This window comes from Hypanus sabinus, chromosome 6 (genome assembly GCF_030144855.1).
Source record: "Hypanus sabinus isolate sHypSab1 chromosome 6, sHypSab1.hap1, whole genome shotgun sequence".
Classification (NCBI taxonomy): domain Eukaryota; kingdom Metazoa; phylum Chordata; class Chondrichthyes; order Myliobatiformes; family Dasyatidae; genus Hypanus; species Hypanus sabinus.
In genome coordinates, this window is record NC_082711.1 from 58297023 (window position 1) to 58319864 (window position 22842).

The 22842-nt window shown below is 40.0% G+C and overlaps 1 protein-coding gene across 7 annotated transcripts in view; it reads right to left on the reverse strand.

Moving 5' to 3' along the window:
- rundc3b (RUN domain containing 3b) overlaps nucleotides 1-22842 on the reverse strand; it is a 93220-nt gene that overhangs the window by 48839 nt on the left and 21539 nt on the right. For all 7 annotated transcript variants that reach the window (XM_059972218.1, XM_059972214.1, XM_059972213.1 and 4 more), the window contains exon 2: nucleotides 5502-5617. In XM_059972218.1, the coding sequence (XP_059828201.1) occupies nucleotides 5502-5617 (116 nt within the window). The remainder of the gene's footprint in view (nucleotides 1-5501; nucleotides 5618-22842) is intronic.

Sequence of the window (22842 nt, forward strand, 5' to 3'; positions counted from 1 at the left end):
CTGCTGCCTTCCCCTGATGAGACATCTCCCCCAACAGTATATCTGTTTAGGAGGGAGATGACCTCAGGGGACTCCTGTACTACCTGCCTACTGCTACTCTGTCTAGTGGCCACCCCTTCCCTTTCTGCCTGTGTAACCTTTACCTGCGGTGTGGCCAACTCACTGAACGTGCTATTCACGACTTTCTCAGCATCGCGGATGCTCCAGTATGAATCCAATCGCAGCTCCAGACGCTCAATGCGGTCTGTCAGAAGCTGCAGCTGGACACACCTCCTGCACACATAATTGTCAGGGACACTGGAAGTATCCCTGATTTCCCACATGCTGCAGGATGAACAAACCACAGGGCCGATCTCAGCTGCCATGACCTACCCAATACGTTGCCTCAACTTCTGAAACTTCCCCCTTTTGAAAGGAGAAATCCAGTGATTCCCCAGAGCTACCTCTGTGATTAAAGTACATCAATCATTGCCAGTGCTTTTAAAAAACAGGAACAAAGCTACCCACATTTGAAACACATGCTGCTAACATAGCTCAGTCTTGCAATCCAACCACACTGTTGGCTCTCTTCAAGGAAAATCACCATGCCATTCAAAGCTGATCACAACTCTTCTGCGGGAAAGATAAACTGCCCTATTGAACACCACCTATTGAGTAATTAAACCATAGTTCAAATAAAAATACATGATGGCTGTGTCTGGGCTTGGTATGGAGAGTCAACTGGAAGCCAGGGACAAGATCAGACAAGCATCTCAAATGATAGTTTAATGCTCATCAGAAATCATCTCACTTCTGAGAAGTTCTGGAGAAACAAGTAAAATCATGTCTGTGCATCCAGTTGGGGACCAAAAAAAAATCAATGTTCTTAACTATGTAGGGAATTTACTTAAACTATTCAAATTGCAGAATCATTGGGACAAGAGTGGAAAGAATGGATGAGCACAAACAGAACACTCAGAGTCAGCTATCAACCCATCTTGGTAATTTTCCCTATGAACAAAAGAATCCATACGTTTCCTATTAGATACCTTAACAGGTTTAAAGTGAATAAATCCACAACGGCTAATGAGATATATCCCAGGTGTCTTGGGAGGCAATAGAGGCGGCTGCTGGATTTTGATGGAAATTTTCAAATTATCTGATCAAAGAGTCCCAAATTATTGTATCACAGAAAATGCGATACCTTGAATAAACTAGGTAATTACAAGCCAGTGAGTCTTAAAATCAGTGTGGGAAATTACTGGAAATTAAATTGGAGGGACAAGATTAACCAATTATTTGAAGGTGGTTGAAACCTGGAGCCTACTGCCTAGGTGTGTATTGGAGGCAGGGATCCACAGAAAGTTTCAGTAGTATTTAGCTGAGAATTGGAACTCCAAGGAATAGAACACTACAATCGTGCATAGGAAAATGGAATTAGTATAGGGAGGTACTTGATTGCTGGCAAACACAGGATGGGCTGAAGGGTCTTTTCAATGCTCTATGGGTGACTTAAACTCATTTCTGGTTTAGGTGAACATTTTTATCGCATAGGATCAGGTAACTTCACATTTTGCCTTTCCATATGGCAATGCACTTTGCCAAGTACTGCATAATTTTCTTCTTCTGAAATGAATGAACACATTCTGGGCTTTAATCAAGACAACTAATTGACATGTTTCTGAATTATTCTCACATTTTTCCTTTACTGCCTCCAATCTTTATAAAAATACTATGCTTTAGCCAAGCTGTCCGGGAAATCACAAATCTGCATTTCCCATCTGAGAGATATAACAGAAGGGAGACTCAACTTTATTCATGATGTATAAATGGAAACATCACAACCAACACACCTAAGGATACTCCGTGAGCAACCTGCAAATGTTGCCGCACATTCTAGCTCCAACAATGCTCAGCAGAACAACACAGAATACAAACAACAAAATAACAACAGTAAGACAAGCTCCTTTCTTCTCCCACGCACTGATAGTCCACCAACTCCAGGACAGGCCTCCAGTCTCCGGCCTTTAGCCATCAGGCTTCGACTTCCGATCGGGTTTTGATCTTCTGGATTAGTAGATGATAGGACCCCAAACTCAAAGTTCACCAACTAACTGGCCCTCATACCTCCTCCTTGCATGGATATCTGATCCCAGGATCCACCAACTTGAGACAGCCCAACATCCACGAACGTCCTTCATTTGTCCTCCACGACGCTGGCCGTTAAGTATGGATTGGAGGCCTGAATTCTAGACGTCCTTTGTTCTCATTTCCACATCACTGTACTTTGAATGCTGAGTGAAGGCCTGTCCTCTAAACTCCTCCACCTCCTTGCCCCTAAACTCTAATATGTCCCCCAACACCCCTCTCTATCCCCAAAACCATCTCTACAAACTTAAAAAAACAACCAAGTCTGAGCCACGATCTCAACAGAGACCTCATCTTGACGCCATCTTGACCAGAAACTAAATATACATGGACAATGTGGATATTTTCTCCACATTGCCGACAGTTCATCGCAACATAAACATTGACATCCAGCCAAATTATCTGCAACAGGACATACAGCGGATTCTCTCATCATCTCCGTTCCAATTATCAGTGACGCACACAATTAAATTCATTCGAACAGAATATGACTAGACCAACCTTTTTTTTAATGCCATGGACCAATACTATTAAGCAAGGGGTCTGTGGATCCTAGGATGGGAATCCCTAGACTAGGGATTTCAAATATGACAATGTTAACACTGAAAAACAAGTTAAACTAATACTCTAGAAGAATTGATAGTGTGGCATTATACAAACTAGCAGATTCAAATCATAAGCACCATTTAAAGTACTTCCTCAGTTCCCCATTTCAATGTACTTCTAGACTGGGCATTATATAGACATCGAATGCCAGTTTTTACATGGTCAACAAAATGGAAGCAGTTGTGAAGTCTGGAATATATGGATGCAGCTTTGTGCTCAAGTCAAGTCACTTTTTATTGTCATTTCAACTATAACTGCTGGTACAGTACAAAAACTAGACTGAACTACGTAAAAAAAAACAACACAGAAAAAAAACTACACTGGACTAAAGACCTATCCAGGACTGCACAAAGTGCACAAAACAGTGCAGGCATTACAATAAATAATACTCAAGACAATAGGGTAGTAAGGCGTCAGTCCAGGCTCTGGGTATTGAGGAGTCTGATATCTTAGGGGAAGAAACTATTACATAGTCTGGTCATGAGAGCCCAAATGCTTCGGTGCCTTTTCCCAGACGGCAGGAGGGAAAAGAGTTTGTATGAGGGGTGTGTGGGGTCCTTCATAATGCTGTTTGCTTTGTGGATGCAGTGTGTAGTGTAAATGTCCATAATGGTGGGAAGAGAGACCCCAATGATCTTCTCAGCTGACCTCACGATCCGCTGCAGGTTCTTGCCATCCGAGATGGTGTAATTTCTGAACCAGGTAGTGAAGCAGCTGCTCAGGATGCTCTCAATACAACCCCTGTAGAATGTGATGAGGATGGGGGGGTGGGAGATGGACTTTCCTCAGCCTTCGCAGAAAGTAGAGACGCTGCTGGGCTTTCTTTGCTATGGAGCTGGTGCTGAGGGACCAGGTAAGATTCTCCGTCAGGTGAACACCAAGAAATTTCGTGCTCTTAACGATCTCTACCGAGAAGCCGTCGATGTTCAGCAGGGTGTGGTCCCTCCGTGCCCTCCTGAAGTCAACAACCATCTCTTTTGTTTCGCTCACATTCAGAGACAGGTTGTTGGCTCTGCACCAGTCCGTATATTACGCTCTAATATATTCTAGGTTCCTGGCTGCACACAGGCTTTTGCCACATCAAAGGACTGACAGAAGGGTGACAGGTGTTGACTCATAGAGACTGGTGCTGGGATCACTGCTGTAAACATCAACACAATTTATACTAATTACTTAAAAAGGGAATAATTTCTAAATCTGTAAATGATAGCAAGTTCAAGGGGTTAAATGTTTATTTAATATCAAGTGAATTTCCAAGTGGGTTTGCAAGGGGATGTGGTTTGTTGAGGCGGCAGCAAACAGCTTAAATACAGGGTTTAAATGGAATGGAGCAGATTTATTTAGGAGATTAAAAAAGAACACGCTACACATTGACTACTGATACAAGACTTGACTTGTGCTTATATTAACAACTTATATGCAGTTTATGATGGGCTGTTCTGGCCTGCTTGAAAAGCAGGTGAACAATAATGATTTACCAAGTAATTATTCATAGTCATGCTCAAATTGCTGCATATCAAATCAGACAGTGCACACATATACTCAATCTCTATATTAGAGCAATACCAAGGTTATATGAAAAGGAACCCAATGATAAATAAGGTTTGCACTTTGAATAATGTTATTTAGCAGAATAGCCTGTTAGAGCGATTTTTGGGTTGAAAACATATATTTAGCAATTGACTTTCACTACCAATCTTCACATCTGAAAATGTAGCGTAGATTTAACTTGGAATGCAGCTCTGAACAATGGGTTCCTAAAAGCAGTTTCTAAATTGTGCATACGTTGTAAATATAGAATTGTCCTTTGATGTTTGGCACATAAAATATTGAGCTGCATGTCGGGCAGCAGACCTTTCCACCAAAAGTGTCTCCATGTGATGCCTGTTCTACCTTGTTTTGTTGAATAAATAAGCTATTTTGTATCTACCAGTAATTTTCTCCAGTGACTTCATTCACGCAACAACATAACCAAAGGCAACTGCCCTCCATTTCTGTCAGAGAAACAGCAAGAAAGTGAAGGATTTCCTCACTCTCGTCCCATCCTGCACAAATAGAACAAAAACCCAAGAAAGCCTTTGAATGACTTTCTGGTTTATGTTGAATAATAATGCTCTACCACATTATCAATAATATCAGCCAGATTTGAAGTGATCTGTATTCATTTTCTACATGCCTTCTTGCTTTGTTTACTTGCAACCAGATTTGGTTGTCACTATGCAAAAATAACATTTAAGTACGAGTCACTTTAAAATAGTGGCAACTTATTCACCATCACTGTTCCAGTGGTACAACAAGAAAACAAATTCAAAAAGTAGCATATTTCTGTAAAATCCTACAAATTTTCAAAACAAAATTGAATTCTCAATATTACAACAAGAGAAAATCTACAGATGCTGGAAATCAAAGTAATACAAATAAATACTGGAGGAACTCAGCAGGCCAGAAGGCATCTATGGAAAAGAGTGAACAGTCGACGTTTCGGGCCGAGACTGACCCTGGTGAAGGGTCTCTGCCCGAAACGTTTATTCTTTTCTATAGATACTACCTGGTTTGCTGAGTTCCACCAACATTTTGCATGCATTACTACCTCAATATTACTGCATTGCTTTTACACACTTTAGAATTCAACTCGAATTTTCATTCATCCCCCTTCATACTAAAATCACCTGAATATATTGCTGCCACCCCATTTCTGACTGAGGCAATGCATTTGACTACCAGTTGCAGATTCTACATTCTTTATGTGCAAGAGTACATAATGCTACCTTTAAGGCGATGACTCAGGACTTGCTCGAGAATAGCTGCAAAGTTTGTAAATTCCGAACACGAGTCATCAATGGTCTCGAAACAGGAGCGATCAATTAAAGTCTTAACAGAAAACCTGCAAATAGATAAAAAGGCAAGTAAGATGCACATCTGATTGAAGGACCAACCACAGCATGCTGAGAAATGATGCAAGTAGTCAGAGCGATACTAAAGAGGGCAAATCATATGCAGCCAGGCACTTAAACTGGTTCTTCATCATTCACTGGATCAGAAATTTCCAATAGCAATGATCAATGAGATGGCAAAACTAAAACCTGTCAAAACCTGGTATTTCAGTTTCTCTGGACATGTATGAAGGAAAGTGCAAAGTAAAAGCTTTTTGGTTGGGCTGATGAAATTGTTAACATGCTGGTTTGGTATGCACAGGGGAGGAAAAGATTGGAGGCAAACGAAAAAGCAAAGTACGACTAACAAAATAAAATAGGGGAAACGTTACTTCTGTACCCCGTTCAATATCCCTGAGTGATAACTGATCAGAATTCTATTCATTGGAAATGGCAACGATACTTAAGAGTTAACACAACTTTAATTTTTAGTCTGAAAATGGCTTTGACAATAAGTTGATAGTATGCAGCAAATACTCAAAGCAAGGAATTAAGCTGCAAATTCCTGATTATTTTGGCATAACATGAATATTCCATGGAATCAGTTATTATAACAGTTATTAGATGTATAGCAAATAAACAAATTACCTTGATAATATGTTTACTTATTTGTGTTTATCAGTTAGGTTTCTACTGGTATTTTGAAAGTGCATTCAGCAATGTCACCTGCCAGCTTCTACTTTTCCCCTATCCCGACCTTATTCCTTTCCTGGCCTGATGATAGCTCTCAGCCCAAAACATTCCTCTCCATCGATGCTGCCTGACATGCTGAGTTCCTCCAGCATGTTGTGTGAATCGCTCAGCATTTCCAGCATCTGCAGAATCGGTTGCGTTTTCATAACTGCATTTTTCAAATCCCAGATCATGATTACAAAGCTAGCCAAGAGTCGAGAAAGGGTTGAAACTAGTTTTTACTTTTAGTTATTCATTTTTCAGGAGATGGTGTTGTTGGCAAGGCCAGGATTTATTACCCATTCCTAATTGCTATTGAATTAGTTGGTCATTGATTATTACTTGTCTAAGTCCTTCTGTATGTAGACGTCAACTGATTCATTTCCTGATGAGTTACAAATGGAACTGAGTATTGTTCAATCAGCAAACATCCCTCTTCAGTTCTTATGACAGAGAAGACTCACTAATTAAGCAGCTGAAGATAGTTTGTCATCAATTAGACCAGTCGTGATGAAGGGTTTCAGCCTGAAATGTTGACTCTCCATAGATGTTGCCTGCTATGCTGAGTTCCTCCAGCATTTTGTGTGGATTACTCTTGATTTGCAAGATCTGCTGAGTTTCTTGCCTTTATGATATTTTGGGTTAGATCCTGCCATGGAGAACTCCTACCATAAATTCAAGAGGTTGGATGATAAATCTCCCAATAACCACAACTGTTTCCCAATGATTCCAATGACTGAAATATCTTCCATGTCCAGTGACCTCTGCTTTCCCAGGGTTTCTTGAAGCCATACTCAGTTAAATTTTGATTTGCTGTCAAAGACAGCTACTCTCACCTTAGTAAAGGAATGCAGCTTTTTAAGTGCATATTTTGACCAAGGCTAGGAGGAGTTGTGGAGCCGAGAGCTCCTGGCAAAACCTAAACTGGGCATTGGTGACCAGGTTGATGGCAAGCAAGTTTGGCTGGAAAGCATTGTGGCCATCAATCTCCATCACTTTGCTGGTGGTGACTGAGAATTGACTGACTCGATGGTAATTAGCCAGATTAGATTTGTCTATTTTCTGTAAACTGCATATCCAATTTTCCACATCACTGAGTATATGTCAGTAACTGTGCTTGGACAACAAAGCTGGGACACAGCTAGATCCAGAGTACAAGTTTTCAGTGGTACAGCTAGAATGTAGTTTGTTCCCACTGCCTTTGCTATATCCAATGCTCTCTACTGTTTCTTGACACAGATTGCAGTGATTTAGATTGGATAAAGACTAACTTCAATAATGGTGGGGACCTCAGGGGGAAGCAGCTACGGATCACCCACTCAGCACTGTTGGTTGAATGCGACCAAATTCTTCAGCCTTGATTTCGGCACTCATGTGCTGGCCCCTGCCATCAATGAGTATAGGGATGTCCTTGGAGCTTCCTCATCTTTTAGCCATTTTACTAAAACTGAAGTTTCCACACAACATTGACAGAACCCCCAGCCCTCATGGCTAGACAAACTACCAAAGTGATGTAATATTTGAAGGCTAAATTTAGTGTGCTTCTATAGCTCAGTATGACAGAAGTTAGCTTGAATGGAAAATCACATATTTTCACATAAAATCACATATGTTCATTTTGGCATATTAGGTTGGAAAACATTAATATTCCAGTAATTCTATGCATTATGCAAAGAAGTGAAATTCAACAATAAATAATGCATGGTTTGGAAAAGGAAAATCACTTAACTAATATCAATGATACTGATTCTATTATTTATTGTTACATCTCCAAATGTATTTTAAATGATTATCTTGAATGGAGGATAGCAGGTCTATACAATTTGTAGCCACAGATGGCCTTGCAGGCCAAATCATTTGGTATATTTAAGTCAGATATTAATAGGTTCTTGACTTGTAGAAGGGTTAAGAACAGAAATTGGAAGAATAGGGTTGAAAAAAATACTGTCCATGATTGAATGGCAGAGCAGGTTTCATGGCCTGAATGGCCCACTTCTATCCTTACATCTTATAGTCCAAAATATTGCTCACCATAACTTGCAGGAGCAAGAATCCAGCTACTGTCTGACCTCCAACCATAAGTGACCTACAGAAATAGGATCTTTCTGATCTCCCAATGCCCATTGTCAATTGCCCTTTTGTATGCTTGTGCACAAATTAAGTTTGCCATAGGACTGAAGAATGGCTCTTATGATGCCAGGTCCCTGTGAAGTACGAGATTTAGACCACAAAACCATAAGATAAAGGAGCAGAATTAGGCCATTTGACCCATCAAGTCTGCTCTGTCATTTCATCATGGCTGTTCCAATTTTCTTCTCTGCCCCAATCTTCTGCCTTCCCTGTTTCCCTTCATGCCCTGATCAATCAAGAATTTATCAACCTCTGTCTGAAGTATACATGAAGACTTGGCCTCTGCCGTTGCCTGTGGCAACGAATTCTCCAAAGAATTAAATGACAATTCCAATCAACCCAAGGCTCAGAATACAAAATCAAATCTGTGGAATCAAAACCACAAGCCTTAAACTACCTCATGGTTGCAGTAAATTGCTAATCAAGTTTTATTTCCCTCAAATAAGATTACTTCAGGGTTTGTCTTATATCATCCTGCTTCTCTGCAAATGTTGTCACTCAACCCCCTGACAAAAACTCTTATTATTCTTTTGTTCAGTTTATAACTTGACTTTAAGAACAGCAGCCTGAATGGATGAAGTTCTGAAGATATTTGTGAAGACATCAGTAAGCTTGTGTGCACTCTCCAAGTACTCAGCCTGGGATGTTATCTGGGCCGACCGCCTTGTGGAGTTTGACCCCCCCTGCAGAGTCCTTCTCACACCTGCTGCTGTTACAGACTTTGGCTGCTCACCTGGGAGGGGGTTATCTGGCTGGCATTGTGCACAAGTGTGTTTAGAGTATCAGAGAGGGAAGTATCACTGGTACAGTCAATGTTGTTTCTCTTCGTGTTAACAGTAATGCACTTAACTTCCAGCCACGTACACTAGGGTTCGCTATCGGACAGGTGTTGCTGTCTTTTTTTTTGCGCTGGCTTTGCCCTCTTGATGCCCAAGCTGAGTTTTCTCCCAGCTGCCCTGAGAGCTCCAAACTTGAAGGCAGTTTCCCGGGCTTTTAGTAGGGAACACAGCTCTGTGTTCAGCCAGGGCCCCTGGCTGGGTCGTGAGATGAATGATCTTCATGTACCAACATCATCTACGTGCTTACAGTGACAGACAGGGCACATTCCTCACGGTCTGTACCTTCTCACAAACACAGGCCAGTCTGTTTGTTCCCCTAGTAGTCATGGTGACATATTGATGGAATCTGGGTAAAATGTCCTGCAGGTTAGCATGATGGAAGTCTCCTCCAATTATGAAGAGATCACGTGGATGCTTGAGCTGATGAAACTGTGAAGCTCTCCTAGTGCACCCTTGGTGCTCAAGCTTGGCGGTGGGGGGTAATGTAGACAGTGGTGATAGACAAAACAGTAAACTCCCTGAGCAGGTAATATCGCCATCATTTAATTCAATTGCCCCAGAACAGTAACTGGTAACTACAGATGAGTTTGTGCACCATCTTTTGTTAATGAACACAGAGCCTACCTTCTTTGGATTTCGCAAACAGAGAGTTTCTGTCTGCATGCAACTGAGTCATCCTGTCGACTTGAAATGCTGAGTCAGGCATATTGTTGTTTAGCCGTGTTTTGGTGAAAACCCAAATGCAGCAGTTTCTTATCTCTTGCTATGCATTTATGCTCAGTGAGAAAATTTTATTTTCTAGCAAGTGGATGTTGGCCAGGAATAGTGGTCAGGTTAAATCTCAGGAAGCGTCTTTTAAAGAAAAGCTTACTAATAAAGAAAATCCTTCCAGTGAACTGCTGCTGTTTGGCCAGCAAGCAGCAATGAAATGAGGGATAACAGACAATAGACAGTAGGTGCAGGAGTAGGCCATTTGGCCCTTCTACCCAGCACCACCATTCACTGTGATCATAGTTGATCATACACAATCAGTACCCCGTTCTTGCCCTCTCCCTGGATGTGGCACTTTGTCATCAAAAAAGTCAAATAGAACATTCCAGTACAAAAAAACAATTTCAATCTATCTCTACAAAGGGACCAAATGAAAAATATCGACAGCATTTTCCTTATAAAATTACAAGGAGTCTGGCCTATTCTCATAAAAACAGTACAGGAGCAGGAGTAGGCCATCTGGATCTGGCCGTAGATTCAGCTCCACCTATTTGTCATTTGCCCATAGCCCTTCATTCCCTGACAATGGAAAAATATTTGCCTTTAATATATTTAATAAGTAGCCTCTTCTGCCTACCTGGGCATAGAATTCCACAGATTCACTACCCTTTGGTAAAAGCAATTCCTCATCTCCACCCTAAATCTAACCCCCTCTTTGAACCTTGAGGCTAAGCCCCTTAGTTTGAGTCTCATCTACCAGTGGAAACTACTATATTGCCTCCAACTTTTCCCTTCATTCTTCTGAATTCTAGCAAGTATAGCCCCAGGCAGCTCAATCTCTCTTTACAGGCTAATCCCTTCATTTCTCCTCAACTCAATGAACTTCTTCTATGCCACTTCCAAAGCCAGTATGCTTTCCTCAAGTAAGGAGACTGGAAGTGCACACAGTACTCCAGGTGCAGCCTCCCCAGTACCCTGTAATTTCCTGTTCTTAAATTTAATCCCTCTACCAATGAAGACCAATATTCCATTTTCCTTCTTGATAACTGGTTGCACCTGCAAACCAATCTTTTGTAATGGATGCCCAAGTACTCCCAAGTCTCTCTGCACAGGCGTATGCTGCAATCTTTCACCATTTCGATTATAATCTGATCTTCAGTTTTTCCTTCCAAAGTTAAATACCTCTCATTTACCTCTTATTTGCTCTCCATCTGCCAGACTCTTCCCACTCACTTAATCTATCTATATCACTCTGCAGACTCTCTGCTTTCTCTGCACATTTTACTTTTCCATCCAATTTAGTGTCATCAACGAACATAGGTGTGCTACACTGTTCCCTCTTCCAGATCATTAACGTATATAGTTGCAGGGCTGATACAAATCTTGTAGCACGCCTCTCACTCCTGATTGCCAACCAGAGAAAAACCCATTTATCCAAACTTCCCGCCTTCTGCTGTTAACCAACTCTCCATCCGCATGAAGAAATTACCTTCAACTCCATACATTCTTATTTTATAGGCAAGTCTTTTATATAGCACCTTATCAAATGTCTATTGGAAATGCAAGAATGCAACATCTACCTGTTCCCCTTTATCCACTGAGCTCATTATATCCCCAAAGAGCTCCAGTAAATTTATTAAGCAGGACTGGCTCTTCCTGAATCCATGGTTTATCTGCCTGATGGAACAACTTCTATCCAAAATGTCTCACTATTGCTTGCTCAATGATAGCTTCAAACATTCCCCCTGACTCCATGCATTAAGCTAACTGGCCTATAGTTACCCTACCTTTTGCTTACATTTTTTTCAAAAGGCAGTGGCGTGACATTTGTTGTCCTCCTATCCCCATGGGACCTGCCTGGAGTCCAGAGATTTTGGAAAATTTTCACAAATTCTCCCATTCCAACCATTAAATCTACTGCATAACAGGCGTTAAGTGAGCCATTAAAAATCAACCACAACATACAGCAAATAAAAGCAAGTAAGAATGTTTAAGGACCAAAATACTTTAAAAAAAAACTTCCATAATTTTAAATTAACTTGAACCAACGAAACCTCAAATCCTCAAAAATTACTTTTTTGGAAGAGAACTCATTACATCAGGACAAATGCCAGACTCCAAGCACTGGGAATGGTAATGACATATGAAGACGAGAAATAACACATATTTATTTATAGTCTTCCATTTCTCTTTCAGAACATCCACAAGTGCCTGTATACACTTTAAGGAAGTTTTAATGTTGTCAGCTAGGAAACATGATAGCAAATACACTCAGTGGCCACTTTATTAGGTACAGCTGGACAATTGCTTGTTAATAAAAATATCTAATCAGCTAATCATGTGGCAGCAACTCAAAGCATTAAAGCATGTAGGCATGGTCAAGAGGTTCAGTAATGTTTCAGACCAAACATCAGAATAGGGAAGAAATGTGACTTAAGTGACTTTGACCATGGGCCATGGTCCATTGGACTGTGCGAGACAGGTTGGTATGAGTATCTCAGAAACTGCTGATCTCCTGGGGATTTCACATACAATAGTCATTAGAGTTTCCAGAGAACGGTGCGAGCAGCAGTTCTGTCGGTGACAATGCCTTTTTAATGATGCAATGGATATTCACACCATGGTTGTTTGCTAATCTCTGCTCTCAAAACAGCATCTGCCACTTGTCAGATCAAGGGCAGTAAGTAAACCTCCAACTAACAGTTAGTTCAGTCTCTGGTCATAAATGGGAGTCAGTCTTCAGTTCTTAAAACATAAATGGAAAGCAGTAATCAGCTTGAAGTTAAAACAAACACTCTCCATAAAACAACCTTTCAGATGCTCTGTCTCTGAAAAGCATATGCTAACTCACCGTGCCTCCATAATTACTGCTCAAGATGAGTTTAAGACAATGGGGTGTTTAATTTGGCTTGTTTCAAAATAGACAAGTTGACACTAAGTTGCTTAGTTCAGGGATGGTTGAAAACCAGATGGATAATATTATTTAGCATATCAATAACTGATGTGTTTATAATTGGAATGATTTTATGAACTTTTTCTAACATGGACAAGATGGGCTGAAGAACCTGTTTCACTGCTGTACTTCTCTATGACCAACTCAGAAGTTAGCTTCATAACGTTAGTGAACAATGTACATCAAACTGAGATCTACTGTATGTCTTCAAAAGCTGCTAGTGTTAAAAGGATATGTAAGGAAAATCATAAGCTCATGAAGTCACCCAAGAGGAAGAAAAGGATACAAGTGTAGAAAGCAGTTCAGGTCTATTAGGAATGGGGTAAGGAACATCAAAGAAACATGGGTGAACAAGAATCCATTCCTCCAGCTTTGGTTTCAGCAACGCATGAATTGTTCGTCCACATCATTGTAGGCCTTTTTAGTTTATAGGAATTGTGTATTGAGAAATTATTTGTTGTGTATTTAATAGTTGAGTTATCATGTGTGTGTGTGTGTATATATAGCAATCTTGTTCATTTAAACAATTCATTACCAATCATATATAAAAAATGTGAATTGCATACATCATCACACTACCTCGTGATATGTGCATACCTCGCAAAGTAAAACATGAAACAAGATAGAAAAATAGGATTTGTCAGATGATGATATGGATGAGGAAACTAAGAGGAAAGATCAGATCATTAAGGGAGAAAGAGGGGGATTAATAATACTCTAATGAATGAAATGCATCTTCCCAAGATCAAGATGCACAAACTCAAAGAAGAAGAAAGGAAAAGAAAGGTGTCCAGAACTGTCAGAACCTCTTCCTGCAGTCAAAGTCAACTCCTACAACTACTACAGACGAGGCCCCAGAACCTGCGATTGTTTCACAGTCACCAGTCTCGCCTGCCAAGCAGAGTGACCCCCCTTGTCAGGGAAGACATTATCCCAAAAGAGTAAGAAAGCCTCCACAGTGATTAAATCTTTAAGCCTCAGTGGGACAATTCAAAATTTACTATGTTGTGGATGTCAGTATATAGCAGTTGTATTATATAATATACCATATATATAGCTGAGATGCATTCTATATTGAGTTAAGGGTTTATACCCAAGCATTAAAGATTAAAGATTTCAGTAACATTTCAGTAATATACATAGATTAAGCATTGTTTATTTAAATAATTGCAGGTTATATGTAAAAATACATGAATTGCATACATTATCACGCTACCACATGATACATGTGTGGTTCACAAAGTTAGATTCATATTTCAGACTCCGATGTCATCCTTTAAATTAGTTTAATGCTTTGAAGTTACAAAATTTAATACTGCACTTGAAAAATTCTGAGTTTGAGAAATGTTTAAGATAAAAAAATATTTTAAGTTTTAAACTTGTTTTAACAGAGTTGTTTTGATTTAAACTTCTCACTGAAAATAAATGAACTGTGTTTTAAACTACTTTGTTAGCTGGTAGTATCTTCTCTTTGGGAGGGAGAAGGGACTGACTGCTCGAAAAGTGGGTATTGGTAGCTAAACTCGCCATGGAGAATAAACAGGGAAGTGAATTCGACATTGAAGGTTGGGTAGTTACAGTAAAATCTCTCCATAGTGAAACTGCACATGGCTTTTTACATCTGGTGGGGCTCAACTTTGAGCTTAGAACTTTGTGGTCAGCAAGCCTAATACCATGACAATGAGAGTGGTCCAAGGAGAATGGTCAGGCTAGTTCAAGCTGAAAGGAAGGCAACAGTAACTCAAAGAACCATATGCTACAACACAGTGGTGTTAGGCAGCCAGTGGTGTAGTGGCATCTGCACCAGGCTTTGAGGCAAGGGGTCCTGGGTTCGAATCCAGCCAGCTGCTTGCACGCTTTCTATCCATGCTGGGTTAGGCGCAAAGAGGAATTCCAACAACAGGCCTTTTGGCCCTTGGCTGTGCCAAACCATTTTTCTGCCTAGTCCAGGCATGGGCAAACTACGGCCCGGGGGCCATATGCGGCCCGTTAAGCTTTTTAATCCGGCCTGCAGAACTTGATGAAATTATATTAATAAACCTTGTTAACGTTTTTTCCCCGCAATTCTGGCGTTTTCCCAATAGATGACGCACTCTATATACATTGACCTTTGTTGAGGTGCAGCGTATTACTCCACATTTGCGCTTTACTCTTTGTTTGGCTCGACCTATTTGTGTGAACAGGCGTTCAGCGTCATGAACATCAACAAAGCCAGCCACAGATCCAAGTTAACTGACCAACACCTCAGATCCATCCTGAGAATCGCCACAACAAAACTAAATCCAGACTTTGATGCGCTGGCTAAAAAGGGAGACCAACAACACTGTTCCCACTGAAATTAAAAATAAGTTCCTTCGTTGTGTTATGTAAAAAATGCATTTGAACATATTTTTTTCAATAAGCCTTACATGTTACATGTCATTTCTGTTAAGTGATGGGACATGAGTAGTGCGCAGGTGCACGTACGTTCTCAAAATAAAAAATGCGCTCCAGATCAAATAACGTGCTCCGCATACTGGCGCGCTGTCACTGTTCTGTCCTTGTGCTGGTCGTTGTTGAGTTTTGGCACAGGGGACAATTGAATAAGAAGGAGCAGGACAAGTAGACCTGTATCTCCTACCGTTTTTGAAATAAAGACAGTCAGGAGGAGAGTGATGATGATAATATCTTGAAGGATAACAGAATTTTCAGTGCTTTAAAATAATAACTGTTACTATTTAAAAAGCTGTATTTTATTCATTTAATTTTCAGTGTTTTAAAAATCATTTCAATAAATAGCTAAATACCATGGGACTTCAAAGAGATATTTTGTTGTAGTGCATCTGTTCATTTTCAATTGAAATTAAAGCACATGTTTTCTACATATCCCATGATATTTTATTTTCTCTTATGAGGTGTATTACCAAAACACTCTGTCCATCTGCTCCTGGTCCGGCCCCCCCTGTCAAATTTTAGAACCCTTTGTGGCCCACAAGTCAAAAAGTTTGCCCACCCCTGGCCTAGTCCCACTGCCCTGCACCTGGGCTATATCCCTCCAAACCCCTCTCATCCAGCTTAACAACTAAGATGTTATTTTAAACAGTTCAGTAATCTCTCAATATTGTCAGCCCAGTCCTGAGGTAAGAACAACTCTTTCTTCTGTTCCATGGGAATAACAGTCAACTTCAAGAGAATTAACAGTAAAACTCTTGTCATTAGCATCAAACTTCAAATACAGTACATTAAATGCAAAGTGAACAATTCCTTTGAGAAATATGTTCATGTTTCTCCAGAAACCTTAGGCAATCCAAATGCTTTAAATCAGCAAATTTTATTTACAGACAAACTGTTCAATAACAGAGATATCCCAAAACTGCACATTTTATTTTCAGCACTTAAGAACAACTGGTAATTAAAATAATTAGGATTTATCTACCAGGAGCTTTCCTAGATATCAAAGTATGGGACAACCCAAGGTTACTGAAAGAAATGTGTTTGCCCTTTAGTAGGAATAGAGAACCTGCTTAGAGGCTTCAATAGTTAAGATAGGGTTAGCTTAGTGAGAAATCTAAGAATTAGCACTCAGATACAAAGAACAGTCATTTATCTTATTAGGATTCTTTGTAGTCTAACTTTTATATTTATATTACTGTTACTTATTTACTAATTCAAATAAAAAGTTGCTGACTGTACTCCAATGTTGACGTAATATCAATGGACTGGGGAGATTTCATAAGCCAGATATAGTGTAGAAGCTAAAATAAACAAAAATAGGTTTTTTTATCATCATCTGCAGAACATAACCAAAGCATGTAGAGAGAGCCCAGTTCAAGAAATTTTCATTATTACATACAATAAGGATTATGTACAGAAGGTGTGGGATTGTCATAAGGAAAGAAGAAAGTGCTCAAAAATGGAAGTACAGGTAGTCCCCAAGTTACGAACGTCCGATTTACAGACGACTCGTACTTACGAACCGAGGAAAAGGAGAATGCCGTCTGCCATTTTAAGTCAGATCACTATGCCGTCCACCATTTTAAGTCATTGCCATTGACACAGTGTTTAACTTTGTATTTGGCTTAAATTTTTCTTAGTAAGGATTACCCTGACCCCACCTCCCCACACCCGTTCCAGTCGCCTGGTGGCGCAGTGAGATCAGCTTGTTTGGTCCAATGACAGACTGCTCCCATGCTGGGTTGACGTCAATGCAGTGACTCCTGTACCATCCGTGCTGGGTTGATGTCGAGCTCGCAATTTGACCTCGTAAAAAAAAACACTGCCACCTCCAGTTTAAATACCCACACGGAATATTGTGGAAGATCAAATACCCAAATCCAGCACAGCCCCCACTTGTCCCATTTAGCCTGGCTCAGTGCGGTGGCCTTAGGACGCAGCGGACCTCAGGAGCCAGCAGAGCTCAGGACCCGCCGCCCACAGTGTTTCTGTTTTATTGACGGGAAGTCATCGCGAATGAAAATAAAGTGGAAATAATAAAGCGTTTGGAAAGAGGTGAAACACCATCGGTCATTGGAAAAGTGTTAGGCTACAGTCGGTCAACGATCAGAACGATTTTAAAGGATAACGGATAAAGTGAGAATAATGGAGCATGTGAAACGCCCTGCCCCGATGAAAGCTACAATTATTACGAAGCATTATTGGAATACGTACATTTCTTAAGTGTTTTATATGCATAGAAAGGTAAAATAAATACTATATAATAAGACAAATGTTTGACGAACTGACACTAAATAATATCGAATGTACTTGTTCCGACTTGCGTACAAATCCGACTTAAAAGCGGACTCAGGAATGGAACTCATACATAACCCGGGGACTGCCTGTAAACATTTTTGCTTATCTCTCTGAAATTCTACCCTCAATGGATACATTAAAAATACATTTTATCTTATATTTTTTAAAAAAATGCAACAAAGCAATCTTTCTTCTTTTCCATAAAATTTTGCCTCTTCAAAAAAAGCTTGTAGATTAAAACACAGCAGCTGTTGAAGAATATTTCAATGATTTGAGCGAGCACAAAAAAGATTTGGCTAGAACTACTCAAACAAAACCTTCCTTGTAGTGATCACAGGACCAAACCCTAGCACTGGCTGATTTTCACCCCATTAATATATCAAAGGGTTATGTGGCAGATCTAATACAATCACGAGGACAGGGACATCAGGCACAAATCTGTGAATTTGTGATCTCATCACACATCCTTTTCCCTGCCACAGTCTAAAGACATATTGGTCCATAGATTATTTGGTCACTGAAAATTGTTCCTGTGATTAGGCTAGTGTTAAATAGGTGGGCTGCTGGGTGGTGTTGCTCGTCAGGTTAGAAGGGCCTGTTCCGTGCTGTATCGCTAAATAAATAAAATTTAAAAATAATTAAAAAGACAAAGGAAATCTAGCAAATGCATAGGATTTTAATAACCAATTTCATATTGTTTCCAAACAAAATTATGTCGTGAACTAAATTTAAATAATATGAATATAAAAATAGTAGCATTTCCCTTGATAAAATATTCAATAGAAATAAAACCTATGTAGAATCTATATTGGCACAACAAGTTTAAAGCATGTATCTACTGGAAGTCATGCACTTAATACCCGATTGAATTTTTGCAATGGGCCATAATTTTCCCAGTGTCATATAGGAAAGCATAGCATTTTAAAATGTCAGACTAATCTGTGAAAAATGCCATTTTCATTGGCAAGATGCAGGGGCTAGTAAGTAAATTGGATGCAGAATGGACAATCTCAAGGAGGGGTTTGCATCAATTAATTGCATGAACAGCATTTTCCATTATAAAAATTTGAGAGTTGCGATATTTGTTTTAGTGGGTTGAAGGCAAAGGCGATTTGTGAAAAACCACAAACAGCTTATTCTGTACAGTTAAAGCAACAGCACCCAGAATGGAAGTTAAAGCTAATTATATCAGTGTTGAAATTACAGTAATAACCGGTGTGATTGTCAAGTGCATGGTGCTATGGTTCTTTATTATCATCTATAGGATTTCCTTACATTTAAATCAATGACATTTTTTCAGAAATGCCTCCACTTCCTCAGCTCACTAAAGAATTTTGGCCTGTCCCATTAACCCTCACCAATTTTTAACTGATGCACCACAGAAACCATGTTATCTAGATGCATAAAGGCTTGGGACAGCAGCTGCTCTGCAGATAACTGCAAAAAAAACTGCAGAACATGGACACTTAGCATGTCACAGAAACTGGCCTTCCCTCCACAGATTCGGCCTACAGCCTCAGTAAAGTAACTAGCTAATCAAAGACCCAATCTACCCAATACATTCTTATCTTCAGGCAACACGAGTGAATCTGCAGATACTGGAAATAAATAAAAACACAAAATGCTGGCAGAACTCAGCAGGCCAGACAGCATCTATGGGAGGAGGTAGTGACGACGTTTCGGGCTGAAACCCTTCATCTGGAGTGAAGTAACATGGGATGGTCGAGGGGGGATAAGAAGTGGGGGGGAGGGATAAAGTAGAGAGCTGGGAAGTGATAGGCTGGAGGGAAATGGGCTGGGGGGGGAAGGTGGGGAATTATGCGAAATAAAAGAGAAAGAAAGGTAGGGCTGGGGGGAGATAATAGTGGGGGGGAAGAGAGAAAGAGAATAATAAAATAATAGATAGGGATAGGGGTAAGGGCGGGGCAGGGGTATCAACGGAGGTCAGTGAGTTGGATGTTCATGCCGGCAGGAAGGAGGCTACCTAGGCCGGAGAAAAGGTATTGCTCCATTGACCTGCGTGTGGCCTCATCTTGACGGTAGAGGAGGCCATGGACAGACATGTCGGAGTGGGAGTGGTCTGTGGAATTGAAGTGTGTGGCCACAGGGAGATCCCCTATCAACTCTGCCCTCCATCGCGTCTCCCGTATTTCATGCACCTCTACCCTCACCCCATCCCCTCGCCAGCCCACCAGGGATAGAGTCCCCCTGGTCCTCACCTATCACCCTACCAGCCTACAAATCCAATGCATAATCCTCCGTAACTTCCACCACCTCCTACTTAAGATGTGAATGCACTGTTAATACTGATTTTTTTTTGCAGTCATTATATAGAAATTCCATTTCCATACTCATTAAATGAACATTAAGATATAATTGTAGATGCTAAAATTACTGAAAATATTGGAAGTACTCAGCAGATTAAGCAGCAACTGAAGAACGAGAAAAAAATAATGTTTGAGGTCTACATTTTTTTGTCTGACTCTTTCCACAGATGCTGCCTGACTTGTTTAGTGTTTCCAGCATTTTCTGCCTCTATTATATTGTTTGTGTCCAGACAGCATCAAACAATCTTGTACTTGAAAGATATCTTTTTGTTAGCTTACCAGACAAATTGTGGACGTTGTGTTGTTTAAGACTTTTTATTTGTTCAGAAAGACATGTCAGCAAATACAATTTTGAGACTAATGTTAGCCATCTAGTTAGAAATCCAATTGACTACTACTTGGACCACAGCTAGAAATCATCTTTAAGGCCAGATGACTGCAATTATTCTCCTGAAAAGACATTGAGTTGAGATCCCTCTCTGGCTGAGATTGTTTTGCAAGGTTGCTGATTTTGGATGACTGTACTCCTGTAATTTTCAACACAGATTTTGTTTTTAGTTGTTATATCTAGTTAAACATGCATTGCACCCACTTCATTTGTATTTCTTTTATTAATCACTTGTAAAGCGAAACAAGCACTTCTAAATATCCCGTGGTGTTTCACTGCACTTACTCATGAGATTCCAGGGGATTAGTTTTCAACACCCAGAGCACCCTTAGTTTGATGCTGGAGGGCTGGCAATGTGGGTTTATTGTTGCTGAACATTTCCTATGCATTGAAGGAGTCTTCAAATCATAAGAAATGTTTGCAACAATACTCCTAGGTTCCCAGTCCTCCAGCATTAACCTAGGGAAGCATTATATTAATTGATCAATTATTTTTAATAGCAGTTAATGAATTAATTAAATTAAACAGCCAAAACATTGTCATGAACCTTCTATTGAAACAGTACTGTAAAAGAAAACATCCCACAGAACTCCTAACATTAGATAGAAGTTAATTATAATTTACAATTCTGAATATACTTTTTACTGAACAATAAAACAGCTTTCCAGTGAAAATGCACACAACTTCTATCCTGATGTTATCAGACACTTAAATGGCCTTTTTGTATGCCAATAATGATTTTTCACCTTCCAATCTATTTTGTCATAAACCTTTAGTTTACATTCAGTACATGAAGCTTCAGCATTTGTATTCTGCATTGCTTCCTTTCTACTACCCAAATACAGTATGCTTATGCATGGCACAATCTTGCTGGATGACATGCAAGCAAAGTTTTTCACCATATCTTGATGCACGTGATGATGATAAGCCAATACCAATTAATACCTGCAGTTTGTACTTTGTCCTATCTGAGGTCTGTTATTTGTGCTCAGTCCAGATCCTTTCCAGAAGGGGTAAAACCAGTCAGGCTTGGGGCAGCATAACTACGAACACTCTGTCAAGTTTTATTGAAACCAAATAATGCTATAACTAATATAATCTAAATTACTGCACGTATATTAACATTATTTTTACAAATCTAAAAGAATTGGAATATGTTTTTTATTGTCACATGTACCGAGATACAGTGAAAACCTTGTCTTGCATACTGTTCATACAGATCAGATCATTACACAGTGCATTGAGCTAGAACAAGGTAAAACAATAACAATGCAGCAGAAATTGTAACAACTGCAGTGCAATGCAGGGAGACAATAATGTGCAAGATCATGACAAGGTAGGCTGAGGTAAAGAGTACATTTTATCGTACTAGGATACTATTTAATGGTCTTGTAACAGTAAGGCAGAAGCTGCCCTTGAGCCTGGTAGTGTGTACTTTCAGGCTAATGTATCTTCTGCCCATTGCGAGTTTTGGAGAAGATAAGAATGTAAAAACACAAAATGCTGGCAGAACTCAGCAGGCCAGACAGCATCTATGGGAGGAGGTAGTGAAGACGTTTCAGGCCGAAACATTTTCAGAAAACACTTGTGCTTAGAACAAATTCTAGCATTTTGCTTGTGTGCTTAGAAGAAATAGCTTTTAAAAGGCATTTCCCACTTGGAAAGGTTCAGAAGTCACAACTGAAGGCATGAACAGCTGAAAACATTTTGATGCATAGCTGACATTCCACTCTCAGCTGTTCCCACTTTATGAAGAAATACTGGGCATATGCATCCCAGATCTCAAGAGACAACGTAAACATAAAGCTACCACAAATCTGGATACCCAGCTTACTCACTTTCAATCATTACTAACTAGGCAGTGTTACTCACAGCTGTACTGTCAACAGCACTGAAATGTGAGCTATAGAGTGGGGAATGGAACTGGACACTGCAATAGCTAGCTCAGTAGAAAGTTAATAATTGGCACAACTTCAGTTATTCTGTGATGAAAGTACTTAGCTGTACTCATTCTAAAATAAAAAGCAATTTGCAAAGACACAAAGCATAGACTCAAATTAGACACTTTTCAAATGTAGTAAAGGAAACAAATTGGGAGTAAAATAAAACGGTTAAGTGCACTTCATTACCTGTATAAGCTGCATGTGATTAGTTATCCTGTACAGAACTATTATTCTGCCTAGACCTATCGATCTGCACCTGGACCTGGGAGGGGTATGATCCTCCATACCCCTCCCATCCAAACTTCCCTTCAATGTTACATTTGAACTCGCATCTGCCACTTCCACTGGCAGCTCGTTCCACACTTGCATCACCCTCTGAGTGAAGAGGTTCCCTCTCAGGCCCCCCTTAAACATTTCAACTTTCACCCTTAACATACGACCTCTAGTTCTAGTCTCACCCATCGCCAGTGGAAAAAGCCTTT